This window comes from Tachysurus vachellii, chromosome 20, assembly GCF_030014155.1.
Source record: "Tachysurus vachellii isolate PV-2020 chromosome 20, HZAU_Pvac_v1, whole genome shotgun sequence".
Classification (NCBI taxonomy): domain Eukaryota; kingdom Metazoa; phylum Chordata; class Actinopteri; order Siluriformes; family Bagridae; genus Tachysurus; species Tachysurus vachellii.
In genome coordinates this window covers 16785978-16805977 of record NC_083479.1, presented here as the reverse complement: position 1 = coordinate 16805977, position 20000 = coordinate 16785978, and the positions used below count along the sequence as shown (strand labels likewise).

Genomic DNA, 20000 nt, shown 5'->3' with positions numbered 1-20000 from the left:
AGTTTTTTCTGTGTGTGTGAATAAGTGACCTGTATGACTGGACAGGGTGTGTGTGTGTGTGTGTGTGTGTGTGTGTAGGGACGTTTTCTTAGTCCAGACATTCCTCCACTGCTTTGCTGCTGAGCTTTCCCTTCACACACGACTTCTCTCACACTTTCAGACTCACAATATTTACACAGCACTAATGTTCCTGCTTACAGCTGAAGAGCAAGGCAGAGTGTGTGTGTGTGTGTGTGTGTGCGTGCATGTGTGCACGATTACCATGGCAACGATTCAACAAATCCCTGTCTTATTCACATCCTGTCTCCTTGGTCAGAGGTCAGATATCGAGTCAGTAAACAAGGAAAACAGGGAAAGAGAGAGAGAGAGAGAGAGAGAGAGAGAGAGAGAGAGAGAGAGAGAGAGAGAGAGAGAGAGAGAGAGAGAATAAATGAGTCAGAGGGAGAACTGGAGTCTGGTATGTTTATTCCTGTTTTAGTTGCCCTTTTGGGAGAAACATCCAAATAAGAAACTCACACACACACACACACACACACACACACACAAAACACATTGTAGGATCACACCAGCCTATCAAACCCAACAAGCTCACAGCCAGATGCCATTGTGTTCTTGACTGACTCAGTGTGAGGTAAACACACACTGCTGCTTAATTTCACCATGCTGTGTGCGCATGTGTGTATGTGTACGTGTCTGAGAGAAAGCACATATTGATTCTGCTTCAGACTCAGAGGTCAACAGGTCACCTAAATCTCTCTGACTTCAGACAACTTCTGACCTCTGACCACCCATTCCGCATGACATGGTCTTCATGGTGAATGGAACAGGATCTGTGGCTGATTTGTAAAGCTGGAAAATTAATGCTACGATGCCAGCTTGAAAAAGACAGGTAAGCATGACATCTGCTGTGCAGTCCTACAAAATCTGTGCAGACCTACAAAATCTGTGCAGACCTACAAAATCTGTGCAGACCTACAAAATCTGTGCAGATCTACAAAAGCATTCAGATCAGAGAAGAGAAGAAATAGAATGTAGATACAATGGAAAGGCAAAAGATACAATTTGGATAGAAAATGATGAAAATTGGGAAAGGAAATGGAGAACAACAACAAAGAGATTCTGACCATGTAAAGAACTTGTTATGGGACATAGATCATGTTAGGACGCAAGATGCAGATTAATTTTTCAAGTAATAATTGGGTTGTAGCACAGAATGCAGATCAGGTAGACAAAAATGGCATGTAGTTCAAGCAAAAATATGAGCTCCGAAAGATTGAATAACAGCAGATCAGGTAACATCAAGAGGTGCAGTTTGGGCAAAAACAAAGGAGTAAAGATCATGAACAACAAGAAGGTCCATATCAGGCAATAACACAGTAGATGCAGATTGAGTGGTAAAAGAAGAGGGTTGCAGATTGGGCAATAACACAAGATTAAGCAGAATGAATCACAACACAGAGGTTGCAAATCAGGTAACATCAAAAGGCTCCATATCAGGTAATAACACATGGGGTGCAGAATGGATGACAAAAAAAAGGGTGCTCATATGGGGTACTAACGCAATGTCTCCAGACATTCGGTGCAGATCAGGTAACAAGGAGAGTTCAGAAGGGTGCAGATTTGGTAAAAACAAAAGATGCTGCAGATTGGATCTCAACAAAGGGAGAGCAAATCAGGTAACAACAAAGGGATGCAGATTGGGTAACACCAGAGGGTGTAGACATAAAAGCTGGGTTTGGATCATGAGAAAATAAAGGTAAATGAAGACAATTTTTTTATTTAATTAGACTTTAATTAGGCTTTCAATGTGACGCCTTTGTATGTGTATGTTACTGTCTCTCTATAAATGTGTGTGAATTGACAACACACTTTGATTATAAAACTCCTCTTCAACAGAACATTTGGCAATGGAAACTGTTCACATATGATGTTGTGCAAATTAACTTAACATTTGTACAACATCTGGTTGGGGAACCATTGTGAGAAATTCCTTTGGGATGTGGAGGCGGACTGAAGCACTTATGATTCATCCTCTTGGATTATGATTGTGAAATGTTCTGCTCCCATCTATACAAGACGGGACGTTCTCTCTTATCGGCAAAACATCACTCCGTCATCCGTCATTCAATATATGTTTCACCTCCTTTCTTTTGCACTAGAACTACAAGCAGGTTTAGTCTAGCATTGTACCAACGGCGTGTATAAATAATCACACCATACTACACCATCGGGTTCAATAACAGCTTCATCATCATCCTCATCATCATCATCATCATCATCATCAACACACCAGCAAGATCTATATTTGAAGTGCATACAGTGGTTCTATCCTCCCTGTGTCTTTTTCTCTTTATCTTTCTGCAGTTTTGTGTCTGTCTTATTCCCTGTATCACACAATTTATTGTGTTCCATGTGGGAGTTTTATATCAGAAAATCCTTCACTTTGGAAAATCCCTATAATCACATGAGATTTCTTCTTCCTCTCTTCTTTTCTTTTTTCTGTCTCTCCTTCTGTTTGTGACTCTGAAGGAAATCTTCAGCTGAGTTATATGAGGAGGGCTGGAAGCTCCCCAAGACACACAGGACAGTACAGAATTTATGAAGTGCTCATTTTACATTTCTAACATATCAGTCAGAAGGCAGTTGCTTGGCTAAGACATTCTCTTACTCACTTTTCACACTTTTGTGTCCAAGAGTGTCCTGCAGTGACAAACTAGGGAAATAGTAAATAAACAGTAAATAAAGTAGCATCTCTCTTCTATTAAATGAGACTACACAATATTTGGCAAACACCTTTATCCAGCAAATAAGCGTCAAGGGCCTTGCTCAGGGGCCTAGCACTTGGTGGACCTGGGACTCGACCCTACAACCTTCCAGTTAGTAATCCAACACCCTACTCACTAAGCTACCACACCCCCACATAGAATTTGTTTTACATTAACATTCACATAGATTTGAGAAGGTTAAATGTTTGTGGACTCCTGACCCTCACACCCATCACACACCGTTGCCACAAGGTTTGAAGCACAACATTGTGTAAAATGTCTTTGTATGCTGTAGCATTACAGTTCCATGGGTTGCCATGGTTGATGTGGAAGAACTTGAGCATCTATACAGAGCCCTGACCTCAACCCCACTGAATACCTTTGTGATGAACTGGAATCCTGATTGCACACCAGGTTTCCTCGCTCAACATTAGTGCCTGACCACGTGAATCGTCTTGTGGCTGAAGAAACACAAATTCACACAGCCATGCACCAAGGTCTAGTGGAAAGCCTTCCCATAAGAGTGGAGCTTATAATAATAGTAAAGTGGGCCAACTTTAAACTGGATGTTTAAGTATCTACTTAGTTTGGTCATAAACTCTACATCTATCTATCTAGCTAGCTAGCTATCTAGATAGATAGATAGCTAGATAGCAAGCTAGCAAGCTATCTGTCTGAATTTGCCAAGCATGTTAATGAGCATGAGCCTGATGAACACAGGGTTTTTATTTGGCAGGTTAGATTAATTGTCTGACTTTTGTCTGTCACACCAAATATAACTTAAAACTATACAAGGCTAAAACATATTATGACACAGCAGGCCATATGTACACAAAAAGCTTTCTGTGTTTAGTGTAATTAATACTTGCTAGAAAGTCTTGTTTATACTGAAGCAAACCAGTGGCTTTTTGCAGACTTTAAATAGTAAGGCTGTTATAAATCACAATAGGAAGCCATTACAATCATCTCAACCCAATATTTTGTGGTTTGAGAAGAAAACCCAGAAGTGTAGGCTAACACCACCATAACCACCACCCTCAGTGCTTAAACAAAACAAAATGAAAAACAATCTTTTGGTCACTTTGTAACTTGCAACAGTTTTAATTGGTTTTGGCTCAAGATCTAATTTATTAGCAATCATTCAGAGGACTTACAGAAAATATGTTTCCTTTCGTTCCAAATTGACAAAAAAATGACATGAGATCGCCAGATATTTGAGTAAGAAAGGTCTTTGTCTGTCAATGTTTTGTCATTATATTACACACAATGCATTACATATTTGGAATTTCCACCACAGTAAACCAATCTCCATAAATTCTTCATTGCTGGATTTAGTGTTTGTTTAATGCAGTTCAGGACTCACTGGATGTCACACTCGTTGTGGAACCCAAATATCTGCACCAAAGTGTTTTATAGCCTTCCAAAACTGATTTCCACTTTACAACCCTAACACTCCCTTATTGTTAAGTTTTTATCCTGATAGTATTACTGTACAAGAACAGCTCCCAGAATACACTGTGTTTTGTACATCACAAGAACATCTCACACTTATCTCACAATTAGACTATATCAAACAATTCAGACAGTGTTTTTTCCATAAGCATTATCTATCAATCAATACAATATAATTGTAGAGCGCTTTATACAAATGACATTGTCGCAAAGGAATAAAAATTCAGAATAATAAAGAAAGTTTCAAATTTGAATTTATATTTATTCCTAATGTGCAAGGCAGAGGCAACAGTGCCAAGGAAATTGATATGAGGTGATATGAGGAAGAAACCTTTTAGAGGAACCAGACTTAAAAGAAAAGCTATTATTTGTCTTGTCATTTTGTTTCACCAAGCCGACACAATCTCAGCACATCACTAAGGCTCAACAAAAGCTTTAGCAAGCATAGACTTATATCTGTAAACCAATACACAGCTTCCCAAAAACTCCTATTGTGCAGGAGACGCGAGCAGATCAAGTTTCCCACTCAAGGAATGTGAACTTTACCCTTTAGCGGCCAAAATTAGACACCACATACATTCAGAATCTCTGTGTTTCACTGTGACAGGAATGTAGAGCAAGAAATAGTGAAAAAGTAGTAGTCCCCTGTGATGTCTTCCTCACAAAAAGCCCTTTGAGGTCCTATCTAGGTTACGCTGTTAAGCTAGCTAGCTTTGTTATGTAGATAAAGTTTAGCTATTGCAGAAATGCCAGCACTGGTGTTCACCTTTTTCTTACTTTAGTATTACATAGTGAGAAAGGCTAGTTATCAAGCTAGCAGTATTTACATGCTAATGTATCTAGTATTAGCTAGTCAGGTACTGTAGATGTTTATTCCTGGCTAACTTTGTTGCATCTATACATCTGAATTTTTTTTAAAGGGTGATTTTAGAATGCGGGACCATCATCATAGAAGCAGAGACATGAACAACAGAAATGTTTTTCCTCAGGAATGTTCAGATAGTTTATTATTTGATGTTCTGTTTTGTTTTCTCTACTGATCAAATTATAGTTCACAATCTCAGGGTATCATGGTGATACTTAGGCACTAGCATATTTTCACTATCAGTTTTTACCGTTTTCATAGAGATTTTCCCCTCAGTAAATTGATTTTTATACTCTTTGTAAATCTTTTCAGTGCTACAACAGTTACCATAAGCCTAAAACCTTCTTCCACACCTCTTGTGGCAATTTCTGTATTTTCCGTACATTGTATACATATTTGTTCATATCAATTATAATTTCTTGCTTTCGTTGCTTTTGTGTATTCTCTGCCTTTTCATGTCACCTGTGAACTATTTAACTGAATATCACTATTTCTAAGCATTTCCAAGTATATAAGCATTGAAATTCTTTGCAAATATAAACAAAATACTTTGACTTTCAGGTGACATGCAGCCAGTTTCAACAAACAGCAAATCAAACCCAAGTCAAACCAGTGACGGGTTTCAACAAGGTCCGAAAAATGTGCTTCAAGCCATCAGAACAGAATGTAGTCCACTCATTGTCTGCTTTGCCCTCTGTGTGTGTGTGTGTGTGTGTGTGTGTGTGTATGTGTGTGAGTGTGTGCATGTTTGCTGCCTTTTATGATGACCTATAAAGTGTCTAAAAGACAAAATATATTTAGTTCCTCATAGAAAGGTTAGTGTTAGGTGAGTGTAGTTACAGAAGCACATTATAATACCACACAAAGATGTGTTTGTGTGTGTGATTCACTCCACAGTGTGTTCATGGAAAAGCGATGCACATTCCTCTCACTGACATCATGCGTTTTTCCCAGCAGAGAAATTAATAAGAAAAAATCCTTTTCGGTAGCTGACAGCAAACAGGATGGGAAATCATTCATTAGAGACTTTTTTTAAGAAATGATTTCATTTGTTGTAATTTTTCATGATGAGATGAATGTTTTTGAAAGGATTTGAGAGATGGCATTAAAATGAGTTAGTTTGGGATTTAGGGTAGTCTTTAGAAAAGGCTGAGGATTTACCTTTTAAACCTTTATAAAACTATAAAAGATTGTTTGTAAAATTAAAAACATATTTATTTCATTTTAGAGTAAAACCTGGTCTTAATGATATTAATAGATTTACAACTCATGACAGAATATTTAGAATTTTGTGGCACATTCTTATAAAAATACTTTTATAAAATATGTGCACCCTATTTTTTGGTGATTGTATTGATTTACTGTATTATTATTTTTTTAATTCATCTTTGTTTTTCAGAGATCTGCCATAAAAGACGCTGTTTTACTCACTGAGCTCACACCTGCACTAAAATGTGGACTAGCAATAGATCAATAAACTCAAGATGATTACCATCTTGTCAAGTGGTTAATGCACTTGGTTGATGATCAGAGGATCAGAGTTCAAGCTGCCACTGTTGGGCCCTTGAGCAAGGATCTTAACCCTCTCTGCTCTGGGGCACTGTATCATAGCTGATCCTGTGCTCTGACCCCGACCTCCAAAGTTGGGATATGTGAAGAAAGAATTTTACTGTTCTGTAATGTATATATGACAAAATAAAGGCGTCTAGTCTATGAAATTCTGTTCTTGCATTATTTTCTTCTTTTTCTACCAGAACTCCTTCTATACTAAAATATTCAAGGATTTGTTGATCTCAAGCAGACCTTTAAATGTACCACTCACAATGCATTGAGATGGTGATGCTTCATGTAATTTCTGTTTTACAGTAGCTTGTTCTTGTGAAAGCTTGAACAGAGACTTTCAACTCACAGACTCAAATTTCCAATATTTGAAAAAAAAAAAAAAAAAAGACAGGCTTGTCTAGTCTTGTTTTAAAGTTTCTTCATTCTTTCAATTTCAAGCTGCCAATTATAGCGTTTTGGTTGGTTTAGAAATGGAATCAGTCTCGTTTTTTTCTTTCTTTCGTTTTGAAGGTTTTGAAAGGTCTGTATTAAAAGATGCTTAAATGGGGACAGGGATCATTTAAATGGCTTGGGTCGGTTTAAAGAAAGATTTACACCTATGGACATGATACTAAATATTGTATAGATTGTATATAGATTGTTCTAAACACAACACGGCACAACGCAACGAATGTTACAGGATCTCCAAGATGAAGAAATGCATACAGCACTTTCACTGACTTTACAACAGCACTAAAAGCTGAGGAGTAAAAAAGCTCAAGACTTTTCAACACAGGAGAACTCAAGCTGGATGGACACAAGAGCTTTAGGAGCCAATAAAACCACTCTAAAGTCTTAAGCATGTTAAATAAATACTGATATACACAAAACAGCACAATGTTAAACACCATATATCACCAGAACTGTAGCAACTATCACTGATGGATGTTAGGAAGTTGTTAGAGTGGATTTATTTATTACTAGCAAAAGATACTGCACCATTAGGAATCACCCAGAAAAATGTCCAAACTCCACTAGTGCTAATTTATACATTTAAAAATGGAGGCCACTGTGTTTTAAACGTCTTGCAATGGATTTAAAGAAAAAAGTGAGGTGAGTAGAATTTGTAGAGCTGTGTGCACTAATGGTGTTAGCACAACCACAGAGGAACATTCATCACATCAATAGAGTCCTGTATTACTGCTACCACACACACACACACACACACACACACACACACACACACACACACATTAACCTCAAGGTGAAGCTGAAGCACTTTCAGTAGGTATGTGCTGATACAGTACATTACTTTCTTCCAAACACATATAGACACACTGATGTAACTAATAATACATTTTTTTTAATATTTATTCACTTAAAACTATTTAAAGTTAAAACAATGAAGGATGTGAGGCTTGTTAAAAGGGAATGTACCACTACATCTTATTGTTGTGATATTAATCTGCAAAATAATCTTCTAGTTAATCTACTAATCTACACAAAAGTGGTTCCTTCATAAAGTGTTGCCACAAAGCTGGAAGAAGTTTCTCTTCACTGGAGCTAAGAGACTCAGACACTGTTCCAGCATGACAAGGCACCTGTGCACAAAGATTCATGAAGACATGGTGTGTTAAGGTTGGAGCGGAAAAACTCGAGTGTCCTGTACTGAGCACTGACTCTGACTCAACCACACTGAACACCTTTAGGATGAACTGGAACACAGACTGAACCCCAGACCTCGTCACTCGAACATCATCGGTGTCTGATCTCACTAACGCTCTTGTAGCGGAATGAACACAAATCCCCACAGCCATCTATCTTTTCTTTCTTTCTTTCTATCTTTCTTTCTTTCTTTCTTTTCTTAATTACATTCTTTCTTTTTTTTCTTTCTTACATTCATACTTCTTTCAGTCTTCTCTGTTTCCTTCCTGCTTCTCTCATCTTCCTTTCCTTTCCATTCCGTTCCTTTCCTTTCCTTTTTCCCCTACTTCTCTTCCCCTTTTTCAGTCCTTCACATCACTCTCTCCCTTTTCTCCCATAATTAATGTCCTTTCTTTCATGTTTCTCTCCTCTTTCTTTTCCTTTCACATGTGTGTTTTATTATTTGGTTGTCTTTCTTTCTCTGATGCTGATTACTTTTGTTCTGGACAGGTTACTGGCTTTACGAGAGTCACATAGTGTTTTTTTTTTTTTTTTTACTAAACTATGTAGTTGAATAAACGAACACAAATAGGATTCAGAGCCAATTTAAGCTAATAACACTGGAAAGATACAAGCTAATATCAGCTTCCTTTGGGGCATGTGAAGCTACTTTGCTGGATACATAAATTGCAGACAACTGTGTCATCATCAGGTTACAAACATTCTTTATATTTTCAAGGATGTGGCCAAAATCTCAGACAGTCATGTGACAGACTGTTTTATATGAATGTTGCCTTTGTGCAGAATAAACCGTGGATGGAAATGATAGACAGGTGTTAGAGCTCTGCTTGGGTAAAAAGTGTTTAAAATAAATTATAACAGCCTAGAAAGTTTCTGTGGCTGCTCACTGACTGACCTCACACACACCTTTCTGCACACACACGACGTCTGAATGTTTCACACAGGATTAGAAACGCCCGGGAGACGGAAATATAAATAAGGGCCGTAAATACACAGGGAATAAAAAGTGTGTGTGTGTGTGTGTGTAGGGGACAGAAAGCATATTATGACGCTTGGGTGTAATCGGGTAATATTTGTGGAAGTGTTTAGCAGACATTTGAGTCAGTGGTGTAAGAAAGCGACTATTTGTCTATTAAGCAGGGAGGAATAATCGAAGTATGCTAAATTATCCATCAAGAAGGAAAAACACACAAAGATGAGAATCTCTAGGCACGACTGGTGACTTTCAGTTGGATGATAAATCAGGTGATGAGTTACTGACGTTACTTTTCCTTAGCCACCGGCAACTCTGGCTTGCTCATAAGGGATCAACACATTTACATTTATTCTTTTAAAATTTCCTTTATATATAATTATAAATTTCTGTAAATCTGCTCGAGACTAATCCAAACAAAATTGAACTGAATTAAATCATAGTTTATTGAACAGATTTTGTGTTAGACGTTCCACATCATCGGAGTAAAATCGAGGGTAATCATTAACGTTGTGAGGTTTTGGTGAGTCTGAATATTTTGTTGTAACAGTCAGATGTAAAGTTGCAACTTTAAGTTTTCTGACACAGGAAAGTATTGAGGTTTGACTATTTAGAGCTGAATTAACATAAGCGCTAACAGGATTTAAGCAACGTGGACATTCCACAATGTCCACTTATCCTGTCCAATATTTCTATATATTTATATATTCAATGTTATCACGAAATAAGTGGAATAAAACACTTCAAAACAAATTTTGGGGTGGTAAAAATTTTTTCACATTAATACACATATAAAAAAGAACTTTAAATTAAGTATTAAACTTACATTCATGATTTCACCCTAAAAGAAGTAATGTTGCTATACTTCTAACTGAATGCTTAATATTGTCTAAAATATGTAAAGGTACTTTAGGAGGACTACTGGATTTAGACATATAGCAGCTGCTCCTGACTCAGACTGATGGCATGTGCAGAGAGAAAACGTGACTCACGTACGACGGATGTCTAGCGACACATTATAACCTCGCAGACATACAGAAGGAGGTAAAGCCATTAGGAGGCCATGTGTGAGTGTGTGAAGGTTTTATGTTTCGGAAAAGCGACTAGAGGACCCCCGCACCCATCTTATACCTCTCCTACCGCAACTGCCCTTCACTGTGGGTTAATAAAACCCACACAGTATTTCCACTGTGTGTAAAAAAGAAGGGATTCTCCTTTGGGGTTGAGACGGAGAGACGGGCTTCCCTTACACTGTCGTCATCCTTTCCATGATTCAGCATTTCAGAGGAAGGCTGTCTGATTAGACAAGCAGGGAGTTGTGGGCAGTGTGTGTGAGGCAGAGAGAGAGAGAGAGAGAGAGAGAGAGAGAGAGAGAGAGAGAGAGAGAGAGAGAGAGAGAGAGAGAGAGAGAGAGAGGCAGAGAGAGAGGCAGAGAGAGAGAGAGAGAGAGAGGCAGAGAGAGAGAGAGAGCGAGAGAGAGAGAGAGAGAGAGAGAGAGAGAGAGAGAGAGAGAGAGAGAGAGAGAGAGAGAGAGAGAGAGAGAGAGAGAGAGAGAGAGAGAGAGAGAGAGAGAGAGAGAGAGAGAGAGAGAGAGAGAGAGAGAGAGAGAGAGAGAGAGAGAGAGAGAGAGAGAGAGAGAGAGAGAGAGAGAGAGAGAGAGAGAGAGAGAGAGAGAGAGAGAGAGGCAGAGAGAGAGAGAGAGAGAGAGAGAGAGAGAGAGAGAGAGAGAGAGAGAGAGAGAGAGAGAGAGAGAGGCAGAGAGAGAGAGAGAGCGAGAGAGAGAGAGAGAGAGAGAGAGAGGCAGAGGGAGAGAGAGAGAGAGAGAGGCAGAGAGAGAGAGAGAGAGAGAGACAGAGAGAGAGAGAGAGAGAGAGAGAGAGAGAGAGAGAGAGAGAGGCAGAGAGAGAGAGAGAGAGAGAGAGAGAGAGAGAGAGAGATCTGTGGTAAGATCATTAGCCTCCAAGGTTGCAAAGATGGAAAAAAACTACAAACAGCTCACCTCGGTTTCCATGAGCACAAACACATTGCAGACGTGCAGTGTATCACGGAGGGCAAAAGTAAACAACGAATACACATTTTAAAGTCCATGGTGTAAGACGGGAACTATGTGTGCATTCATCAGTGGGGGATGACTGCTTTTTTGTGGTGCTTTGGCCTTTCTCATGCTGTGAATTTATATAAAAAAAGGACACATGCAAAGGATGTCTGCTCTTCTAGAAACAACAATAAATAGTACAAATCTGGCTGGAAAGTTCAGTGATGAGGACATGCTTATAATATGAAATTACAGCCTCATCACTGGCTTTTAAAGAGACAGAGATTTACACAGAAAGACAAGGGTTAGAGCAGGAGTCAACAGGTGAGCTGCTCAGTCTACACTTCCTGTTTAAGGTTCTGATCTATCTATCCAAAAAGAAAGCTTTAACTGTTTTTCTTTTTCTTTCTAAGGATATTCAACTATTATTTGAATAGTGAACTAGAAACTGTGTGACATCTTGACTACTGAATTGTCAGGATGTTACATAAATCCTTCTTGTTTGTTTAAAATAAATGACTTTTTTTCCGGTTTTAAATAAAAAATCTCAGATTTTCAATGTTGTTTGAGATTTTTGGGACCCATTGTACATTGTAAGTGTGTGTGTGATTTATGTGTTTCAATGTATGTCTCACCTCCCCATCGTTACTGTCAACGCTAATGTGTTTGAATCCTGGGATGCGCTTTTGTGTGCAGACGACGCCGACGTCCTCCGAGTGTTTACAGTCTGAAACTCCGAACCCGTTTGATTGACAGTCAGAGATGGACGCCTCCCTCCCTATACAGTGTACATTATCCAACCAGATAGGACCTACACACACACACACACACACACACACAATCAGAGACAGACCTTCTTTCCAGAGTTGCAGACAAAAACGATCAAGACACCAGGTTGCCTTATTCACACACTGTCTGTCTGAGTGTCCATCACTTTGTTCTGCATCCAATAACAAATAATTTTCCAGAAATAAAAAACAGACGGGATGAACAGATTGAACGGGTTGCTCCTTTCAGTAGCCATCTAACTAAGGAAACTCTTAGTCAGATGTTTTTGTTTCATGGATTAGTTCACAATATTATGTAATAAAGCCTGTGCTTGATTAAATAAAAAAGAATTCACATCACCACAATAAATATTAATATATTTCTATACATTTTTTAAAGCATGTCTGGGAAAAATGCAATGGTCACACTGGATAACTATTTCCATCCTTTTAAGACAAAAAAACAAACAAAACACACAAAAAAAACAAAGGTAAATAAAATTCATTAAACAAAATAATACCGGGGAAAAACAGATCTCAATAGCTAAGTTAATGTTATCTTTTGTTTACTAATATTTTGCTACTACAAAATGATCAATTATAAAGCTAATTTTAGTGGATAAGCAAATCTATAACGTGCATAATTCATGATCTGTAACATGTGCAGCTAGTTTATTAGCTTGCTAACCTGGCTATTATATTTATGAATATTCAAATGTCATGAATATTTATGATGAGGGAAAATGTGTAGAAATGTTTCTACGCCATGTTTATGTGTCTTGGGCATTTTGAACTTTTAACTAGTTAATTTTTTATACCGATTTCTGTTAACGGTTATAAATGACATTAGAAGGCTGTTTAGTGCAACAGTGCAAACACACACATATATGCACGAACACACACACCTTCTCCTTTGCCGTATTTAGCAGACGGAAACCAAGAGACAGCACTGAGGAATCCGAGCTGTCTACACACTACTTGTGCGGCGGTAAGGTCGAAGTCGTCGTCACACACCGTCCCCCAAGATCCGCCGTAATACACCTCCACTCGACCTTCGTAGTGTTTACGCTTCTCTCCAGCAAGACGCAAAGTGATGGGCTCACACACACTCAGACACACACACACAGCCAACACACACACCACTACAAACACAGAGAATGACCGCCTGGCCATTGTCATACACACAAATACTGCAGAGTTGCTGGGACCTGAGAGAAAAGAAAATACATCACACACATACACACACATACACACATACAAACATACACACACAAACACAAAGAAAACAAGTCTCATTAAGTCTCTGGTATTCAGTAATTAAAATATTCTGGCAGATATAAGCCATAATGTAAAGTTTCTCAGAATGATGAAACCCATTGAAACACAGTTAGCGGTCAATGCTAAGTGTAATTAATACATAATACTAACTGTAAAAAACATTTTTTAGTAATTAACCAACACTTCTGAGGTAAAAGTTGATCTTCCAGTCTGTTCTGTATCAGTACCTCGGTCACTGCACCTTCACATTATCTGTAAGTATAACCAGCTACATACTAGCTAGCCTACTAAACTCAGTTTGAATGCTTGCTTTTGGAATTTTCTCTGTAAACATGGAGGACAAGCTCCATAGTGTCGCAACTGAAAGCCATTCTCTCTATCATCTGGATCAAGAGTTTAATTGCCTTGTTCCTTAATGCTTAACACAAGTATGTTCTGAAGCACAGATTACTGCCAGGTCCATATTCAGCAGTAAACACAATGCACCACAGACCATTTATTGACATCGAGTTTAACCCAAGAGGTTTTTCCAGAGCGTTCATTAGCCATGCAGCAATGTTCTGTCACACTAGCTCTGTGTTTACACTTGACTGAGAACAAACAACACTTCCTCTGGTAAATGTGGCAGTACAGAGAGTTAATTTGTCAGGGCAAGGAGTGTAGATTTCAATTTAGATTTTCTCTATTTTACACAAATTCAGATCGTCATCGTCCCACAAATTCAGGAATTCCTCATCGCTTTAGATTGCGTTGAACAGCTTTCAGCTTTCAAAATTAGAAGAAATAATGATATCCACTCTCACAGCAAACACAGTTTGACATTTTTTAACTGAAAATAATATTACAATATTTGTACATTTCACTACAAGAAGAAGAAACAAGGTTTTTCAAGGGTTCTTAGGTGTATAAAACATTTTTCCCTGTTTTTTTTTTTTTTTTTTACATTTTTTAATGTTTAATTTTATTTTAGTGAAACATCTGTTGTATATAAAACCCTCTCAGGGTTTCCCCAGAAGGACAACCCAAAAATCTCTCTGGCTTAGTTTCAGCTTATTTTTCTCTAGGAATGCATAGGCTACCGCTACAGCCAGACATGAAAGCACTTACGTTTGGTAGATGCTTACGAGAGATAAGTGATATCTGTGACTTGTCATTGTAAACGCAACATAATGGATTACACAGTAAAACACATATCCTGACCGAGAGCAGTTCAATCTCTTAAACACGCAAAATGTACCACACCTTAATTTTATCAAGCCTGCAGGAAAGCCTGGCTGACCGATTGTAGAGAAAACCATACACAGTTTTTTACATGACTTTTATTTCATATATTAAATCTAAAGAACTGGATTCATGAAATCGTATGTAATAAATAAAAGTACACATGAAAAATAAATATTTTTAAATAGCATCAAATTAATTCTGTTGAAAAATCGCATAAAAAATACTAATAAATCACTATGATTGAAAAATGACGTGAAAATACAACCAGGTAAAAAAAATCCAACATGTGAAAATGTGTGAAATTCGTGTGGAGTTTTATGAAGTGGAGTCTTAAAAGAAATGAAAAGAAATTCTACATTATAGCTTCTACATTATAGCTTTAGGCATTTAATTAAATCCTTAGTTAATATCCATAAGAGTTTTGACATTTTTCAGTGCTTTTTCCCTTGAGCAGGTGATTGAAGCGTCATTAGACAAGGTTTAAAGAGCTGAACCTCATACCTCATAATCAACCTCATAATCTTTCTCTTATTGGTGTCAGTGAGAGATGTCAACCAGGCTGAGATGAAAAATGCTGATACAGTTAAATAGGTTACAACTTTGAAATTTAAGTCATGTATGAAATAGAAGAAAAAGCCCCAGGACAGAACACAAGTCTTGACACATAACTGAGATGGAAAAAATTGTATGTCTTGAAGAAAAGACAAAATATAGTGGTTCATTCATTCATTCATTCATTCATTTTCTACCGCTTATCCGAACTACCTCGGGTCACGGGGAGCCTGTGCCTATCTCAGGCGTCATCGGGCATCAAGGCAGGATACACCCTGGACGGAGTGCCAACCCATCGCAGGGCACACACACTCTCATTCACTCACGCAATCACACACTACGGATAATTTTCCAGAGATGCCAATCAACCTACCATGCATGTCTTTGGACCGGGGGAGGAAACCGGAGTACCCGGAGGAAACCCCCGAGGCACGGGGAGAACATGCAAACTCCACACACACAAGGCGGAGGCGGGAATCGAAAGCCACCGTGCCCCCCTATAAGCCACCGTGCCCCCCCACTAAGCCACCGTGCCCCCCTATAGTGGTTCATATTAATGTTAATACTAATGATCAGAGAAGTGTTGGATTATAAAGCACTGAGTTGTCAGTCTTCATTTTCTGACAAAACCCAAGTTCATATTTGACGTTTTTTTTCCCAATCTAAAATCTGGGATTCCTGTTTCAGTCTAAACAACCATCATCGCTATCCACCTTGTACAGCACAGAGATGTCTCTAAGTATCATAACATGATGCTATTCCATATCTCCTACCACAACACTGGAACCTGAACAAACGTCAGCTTCAAATTCCAGAAATTAAATCACCTGTGCATGGACTATTAAATCAGATAGCGTTACACGACTCTATTTAAGACACATGCCTTTTCTCTGAGCTAACTCTGTCTTCCATCACAGCCTTACACACACACACACACACACACACATACACACACATTATTAATTTATTAATGACTTGCCATGACAGCACACTCCTGCCCTCTTTAAACAAAGAATATAAAAAGTATTTTTCCAACATATAAAAATGAAGTCAAAATCAATCAGAAGCATTTTGGGGAAAATGATCAAAAATAAAACAGTTACAATAACCTTGTTGCATAAGTTTACACACCCACAGCGGCTTCTGTAGGATTTTCCTCACATCTTTCTGACATCTTAAGCCATGTTCAACAAAAAAAAGCTTATAAATCTCTTTTCATATCTTTCTTGTTGAAAGATTTCGCTCAGGAGACGGGTATAGAAGAATTTCCAATACACAGTAAGAGCCATCATTAACAAAAGGAGAAACCAGTGCAGCAAAGTAACATCACCAAGAACAGGACGTCCCTCCAGCATTTATTAAAGAACAAGACAAAAGCTTACCAGTGAGGATGCCAAGACAACAAAAAACAAATGCTACTTATTCATATATATGATTAATTTCTGCACGTGACAGCAATATTTCATATTCTTCACGTGTCAGGGATAGATGGAAGGAAGAAGAATTCTTAAAGACATGGATTTATACCGGTGCAAGCAGTTTTGACTAGTAGTTTTTGACTAGTTTTGACTAGTTTTTAATCCAGTATCAATTACAAAAACGTACATTTATACCAAGACACACCTTAAAATTAATTACATTTAGACACGTTTGGTTATGAATGACTAACATATAACTTATATATCCCAAGTGTTATAGATTTTTGACCAGTTTTACACCAGTATAAATGAAAGACCTGGATTTAACTAGAACAGGGAGATGCATTATAAAGAGCTGCACATTTACACTGTTCTATTTAGACCAGTTCTTTTAACCCAGTTATATTTATACTTAGACATCATTTTTTTATACATCACATTTAGATTTATATCAGTGTTGTTATAAAAGATTTATTAAATAAAGACTTAAGTGTAACTTTCACTTGGCTCAGTGTTACATTTAGACAGATTTCCATCTCTTGCTTGAGTGTGAAATTTAGACCAGAGTTAATCTTAGATGAATAGAGTGCAATAAAGACTGAACATCTCTGAACATCTACTAGTGTAAATAGTGTTTGCAGTAAACACTCAGTAAGTCGTTAGTAAATCGTTAACAAGTCGTTGTGATCGTCACAGACTCACAGTGTAGTTGTTCGGCTCCTCCAGTTCACCGTCGTCTTCCTCTCTGCACCCTTTCCCAGGGCTTTTGACTGTTCTCTCTTTCTTCCTTCTCCTCCTCTTTTCCTGCCTCCGGAACGTGAGAACAGCCCCGTTAATTTGTGAAGACACGTGCGCGCTGTAACGGCGATGACGACATAATAACAAGTCGTCACGTTTCTCACGAGCGTTTAAACTGAAGGGAGGGAGAGATTGAGAGAGAGAGAGAGAGAGACGAGCGGGAGAGAGGACGGAGAGGGGGAGAGAGAGCTATAGATGGATGGGGGAGAGAAAGAGAGGGGGGGTGGGGGGGTGGGGGTAGAAAGAGAGGGTGGGATAGAAAGAGAGACGAGGGGGAGAGAAAGAGGACAGAGAGGGGGAGAGTGAGATATAGATGGATGGGGGGAGAGAGAGAGAGAGAGATTTGAGTTTGCCCTCTAAACCTGAATAAATAAATGGCCTGATACTAATATTTCTACTCCAGAGACTGTACATAATCAGCTATAACTATATAATTACTCACTTTCTTAGAACGTTTTGATTCCTGATATTCATTCATTCATCCTTTCATTTTTTCAGGATATTACACCAGGCCATCTTAGAGCAACATACACACTCATTCACACATTTATTCAGAAACTGGGGGTGATGTGAAGTCTACTTACTGCTTTTCAGGTGATGGGAGGAAATTGACAAACCCAAATGAAACCCTTTAGACACGAGGTGCACATAAAACACTACACACAGACAGTAATCTGAGATCAGGATCGAACCCAAGACTCTGCAGCTGTGAGGTGGAAATGCTACCTGCTGCATCATCATGTCAGATTTGTATTAGGTACTGTATAACAGTCACTAATTAAATTAATGAATTTGTACATAGCCCTGTGATGGGTTGGCACTCCGTCCAGGGTGTATCCTGCCTTGACGCCCAATGACGCCTGAGATAGGCACAGGCTCCCCGTGACCCGAGGTAGTTCAGATAAGCGGTAGAAGATGAATGAATGATGAAGTTGTACATAAAAAGGTTATGCTTACATTTAAGCAATATTAAGTAGTTTACATATTTTAGTGGGTAGTAGGACGAGCAGCACAGAACCAGAGAGAGAGAGAGAGAGAGAGAGAGAGAGAGAGAGAGAGAGAGAGAGAATGAGAGATAGAGAGAGATAGAGAGAGGCAGAGAGAGAGAGAGAGAGAGAGAGAATGAGAGATGGAGAGAGATAGAGAGAGAGAGAGAATGAGAGATAGATAGATAGAGAGAGAGAGAGGAAAGAGAGAGAATGAGAGATAGATAGATAGATAGATAGATAGAGAGAGAGAGAGAGAATGAGAGATAGAGAGAGAGAGAATGAGAGATAGATAGATAGATAGATAGAGAGAGAGAGAGAGAATGAGAGATAGAGAGAGGCAGAGAGAGAGAGAGAGAGAGAGAGAGAGAGAGAGAGAGAGAGAGAGAGAGAGAGAGAGAGAATGAGAGATGGAGAGAGATAGAGAGAGAGAGAGAGAGAGAATGAGAGATAGATAGATAGAGAGAGAGAGAGGAAAGAGAGAGAGAATGAGAGATAGATAGATAGATAGAGAGAGAGAGAGAGAGAGAGAGAGAGAGAATGAGAGATAGAGAGAGATAGAGAGAGGCAGAGAGAGAGAGAGAGAGAGAGAGAGAGAATGAGAGATGGAGAGAGATAGAGAGAGAGAGAGAGAATGAGAGATAGATAGATAGAGAGAGAGAGAGGAAAGAGAGAGAGAATGAGAGATAGATAGATAGATAGATAGATAGAGAGAGAGAGAGAGAGAGAATGAGAGATAGAGAGAGAGAGAATGAGAGATAGATAGATAGATAGATAGAGAGAGAGAGAGAGAATGAGAGATAGAGAGAGGCAGAGAGAGAGAGAGAGAGAGAGAGAGAGAGAGAGAGAGAGAGAGAGAGAGAGAGAGAATGAGAGATGGAGAGAGATAGAGAGAGAGAGAGAGAATGAGAGATAGATAGAGAGAGAGAGAGAGAGGAAAGAGAGAGAGAATGAGAGATAGATAGATAGATAGAGAGAGAGAGAGAGAGAGAGAGAGAGAGAGAGAGAGAATGAGAGATAGAGAGAGATAGAGAGAGGCAGAGAGAGAGAGAGAGAGAGAGAGAGAGAGAATGAGAGATGGAGAGAGATAGAGAGAGAGAGAGAGAATGAGAGATAGATAGATAGAGAGAGAGAGAGGAAAGAGAGAGAGAATGAGAGATAGATAGATAGATAGATAGATAGAGAGAGAGAGAGAGAGAATGAGAGATAGAGAGAGAGAGAATGAGAGATAGATAGATAGATAGATAGAGAGAGAGAGAGAGAATGAGAGATAGAGAGAGGCAGAGAGAGAGAGAGAGAGAGAGAGAGAGAGAGAGAGAGAGAATGAGAGATGGAGAGAGATAGAGAGAGAGAGAGAGAATGAGAGATAGATAGAGAGAGAGAGAGAGAGGAAAGAGAGAGAGAATGAGAGATAGATAGATAGATAGAGAGAGAGAGAGAGAGAGAGAGAGAGAGAGAGAGAGAGAGAGAGAGAGAATGAGAGATAGAGAGAGATAGAGAGAGGCAGAGAGAGAGAGAGAGAGAATGAGAGATGGAGAGAGATAGAGAGAGAATGAGAGATAGATAGATAGAGAGAGAGAGAGAGGAAAGAGAGAGAGAATGAGAGATAGATAGATAGATAGATAGATAGAGAGAGAGAGAGAGAGAGAGAGAGAGAGAGAGAGAGAGAGAGAGAGAGAG

The 20000-nt window shown here is 38.8% G+C and overlaps 1 protein-coding gene across 1 annotated transcript in view; it reads right to left on the bottom strand.

Annotated features, from left to right (window-relative positions):
* loxl2a (lysyl oxidase-like 2a) overlaps positions 1-17438 on the bottom strand; it is a 43362-nt gene extending 25924 nt beyond the window's left edge. The window contains exons 1-3 of the mRNA XM_060895690.1: positions 17239-17438; positions 12970-13272; positions 11933-12108 (exon numbers count right to left, since the gene is read on the bottom strand). Coding sequence (XP_060751673.1) covers positions 11933-12108; positions 12970-13243 — 450 coding nt within the window. The 5' untranslated portion in view covers positions 13244-13272; positions 17239-17438. The remainder of the gene's footprint in view (positions 1-11932; positions 12109-12969; positions 13273-17238) is intronic.
* Between the last annotated feature and the right edge of the window lie 2562 nt (positions 17439-20000).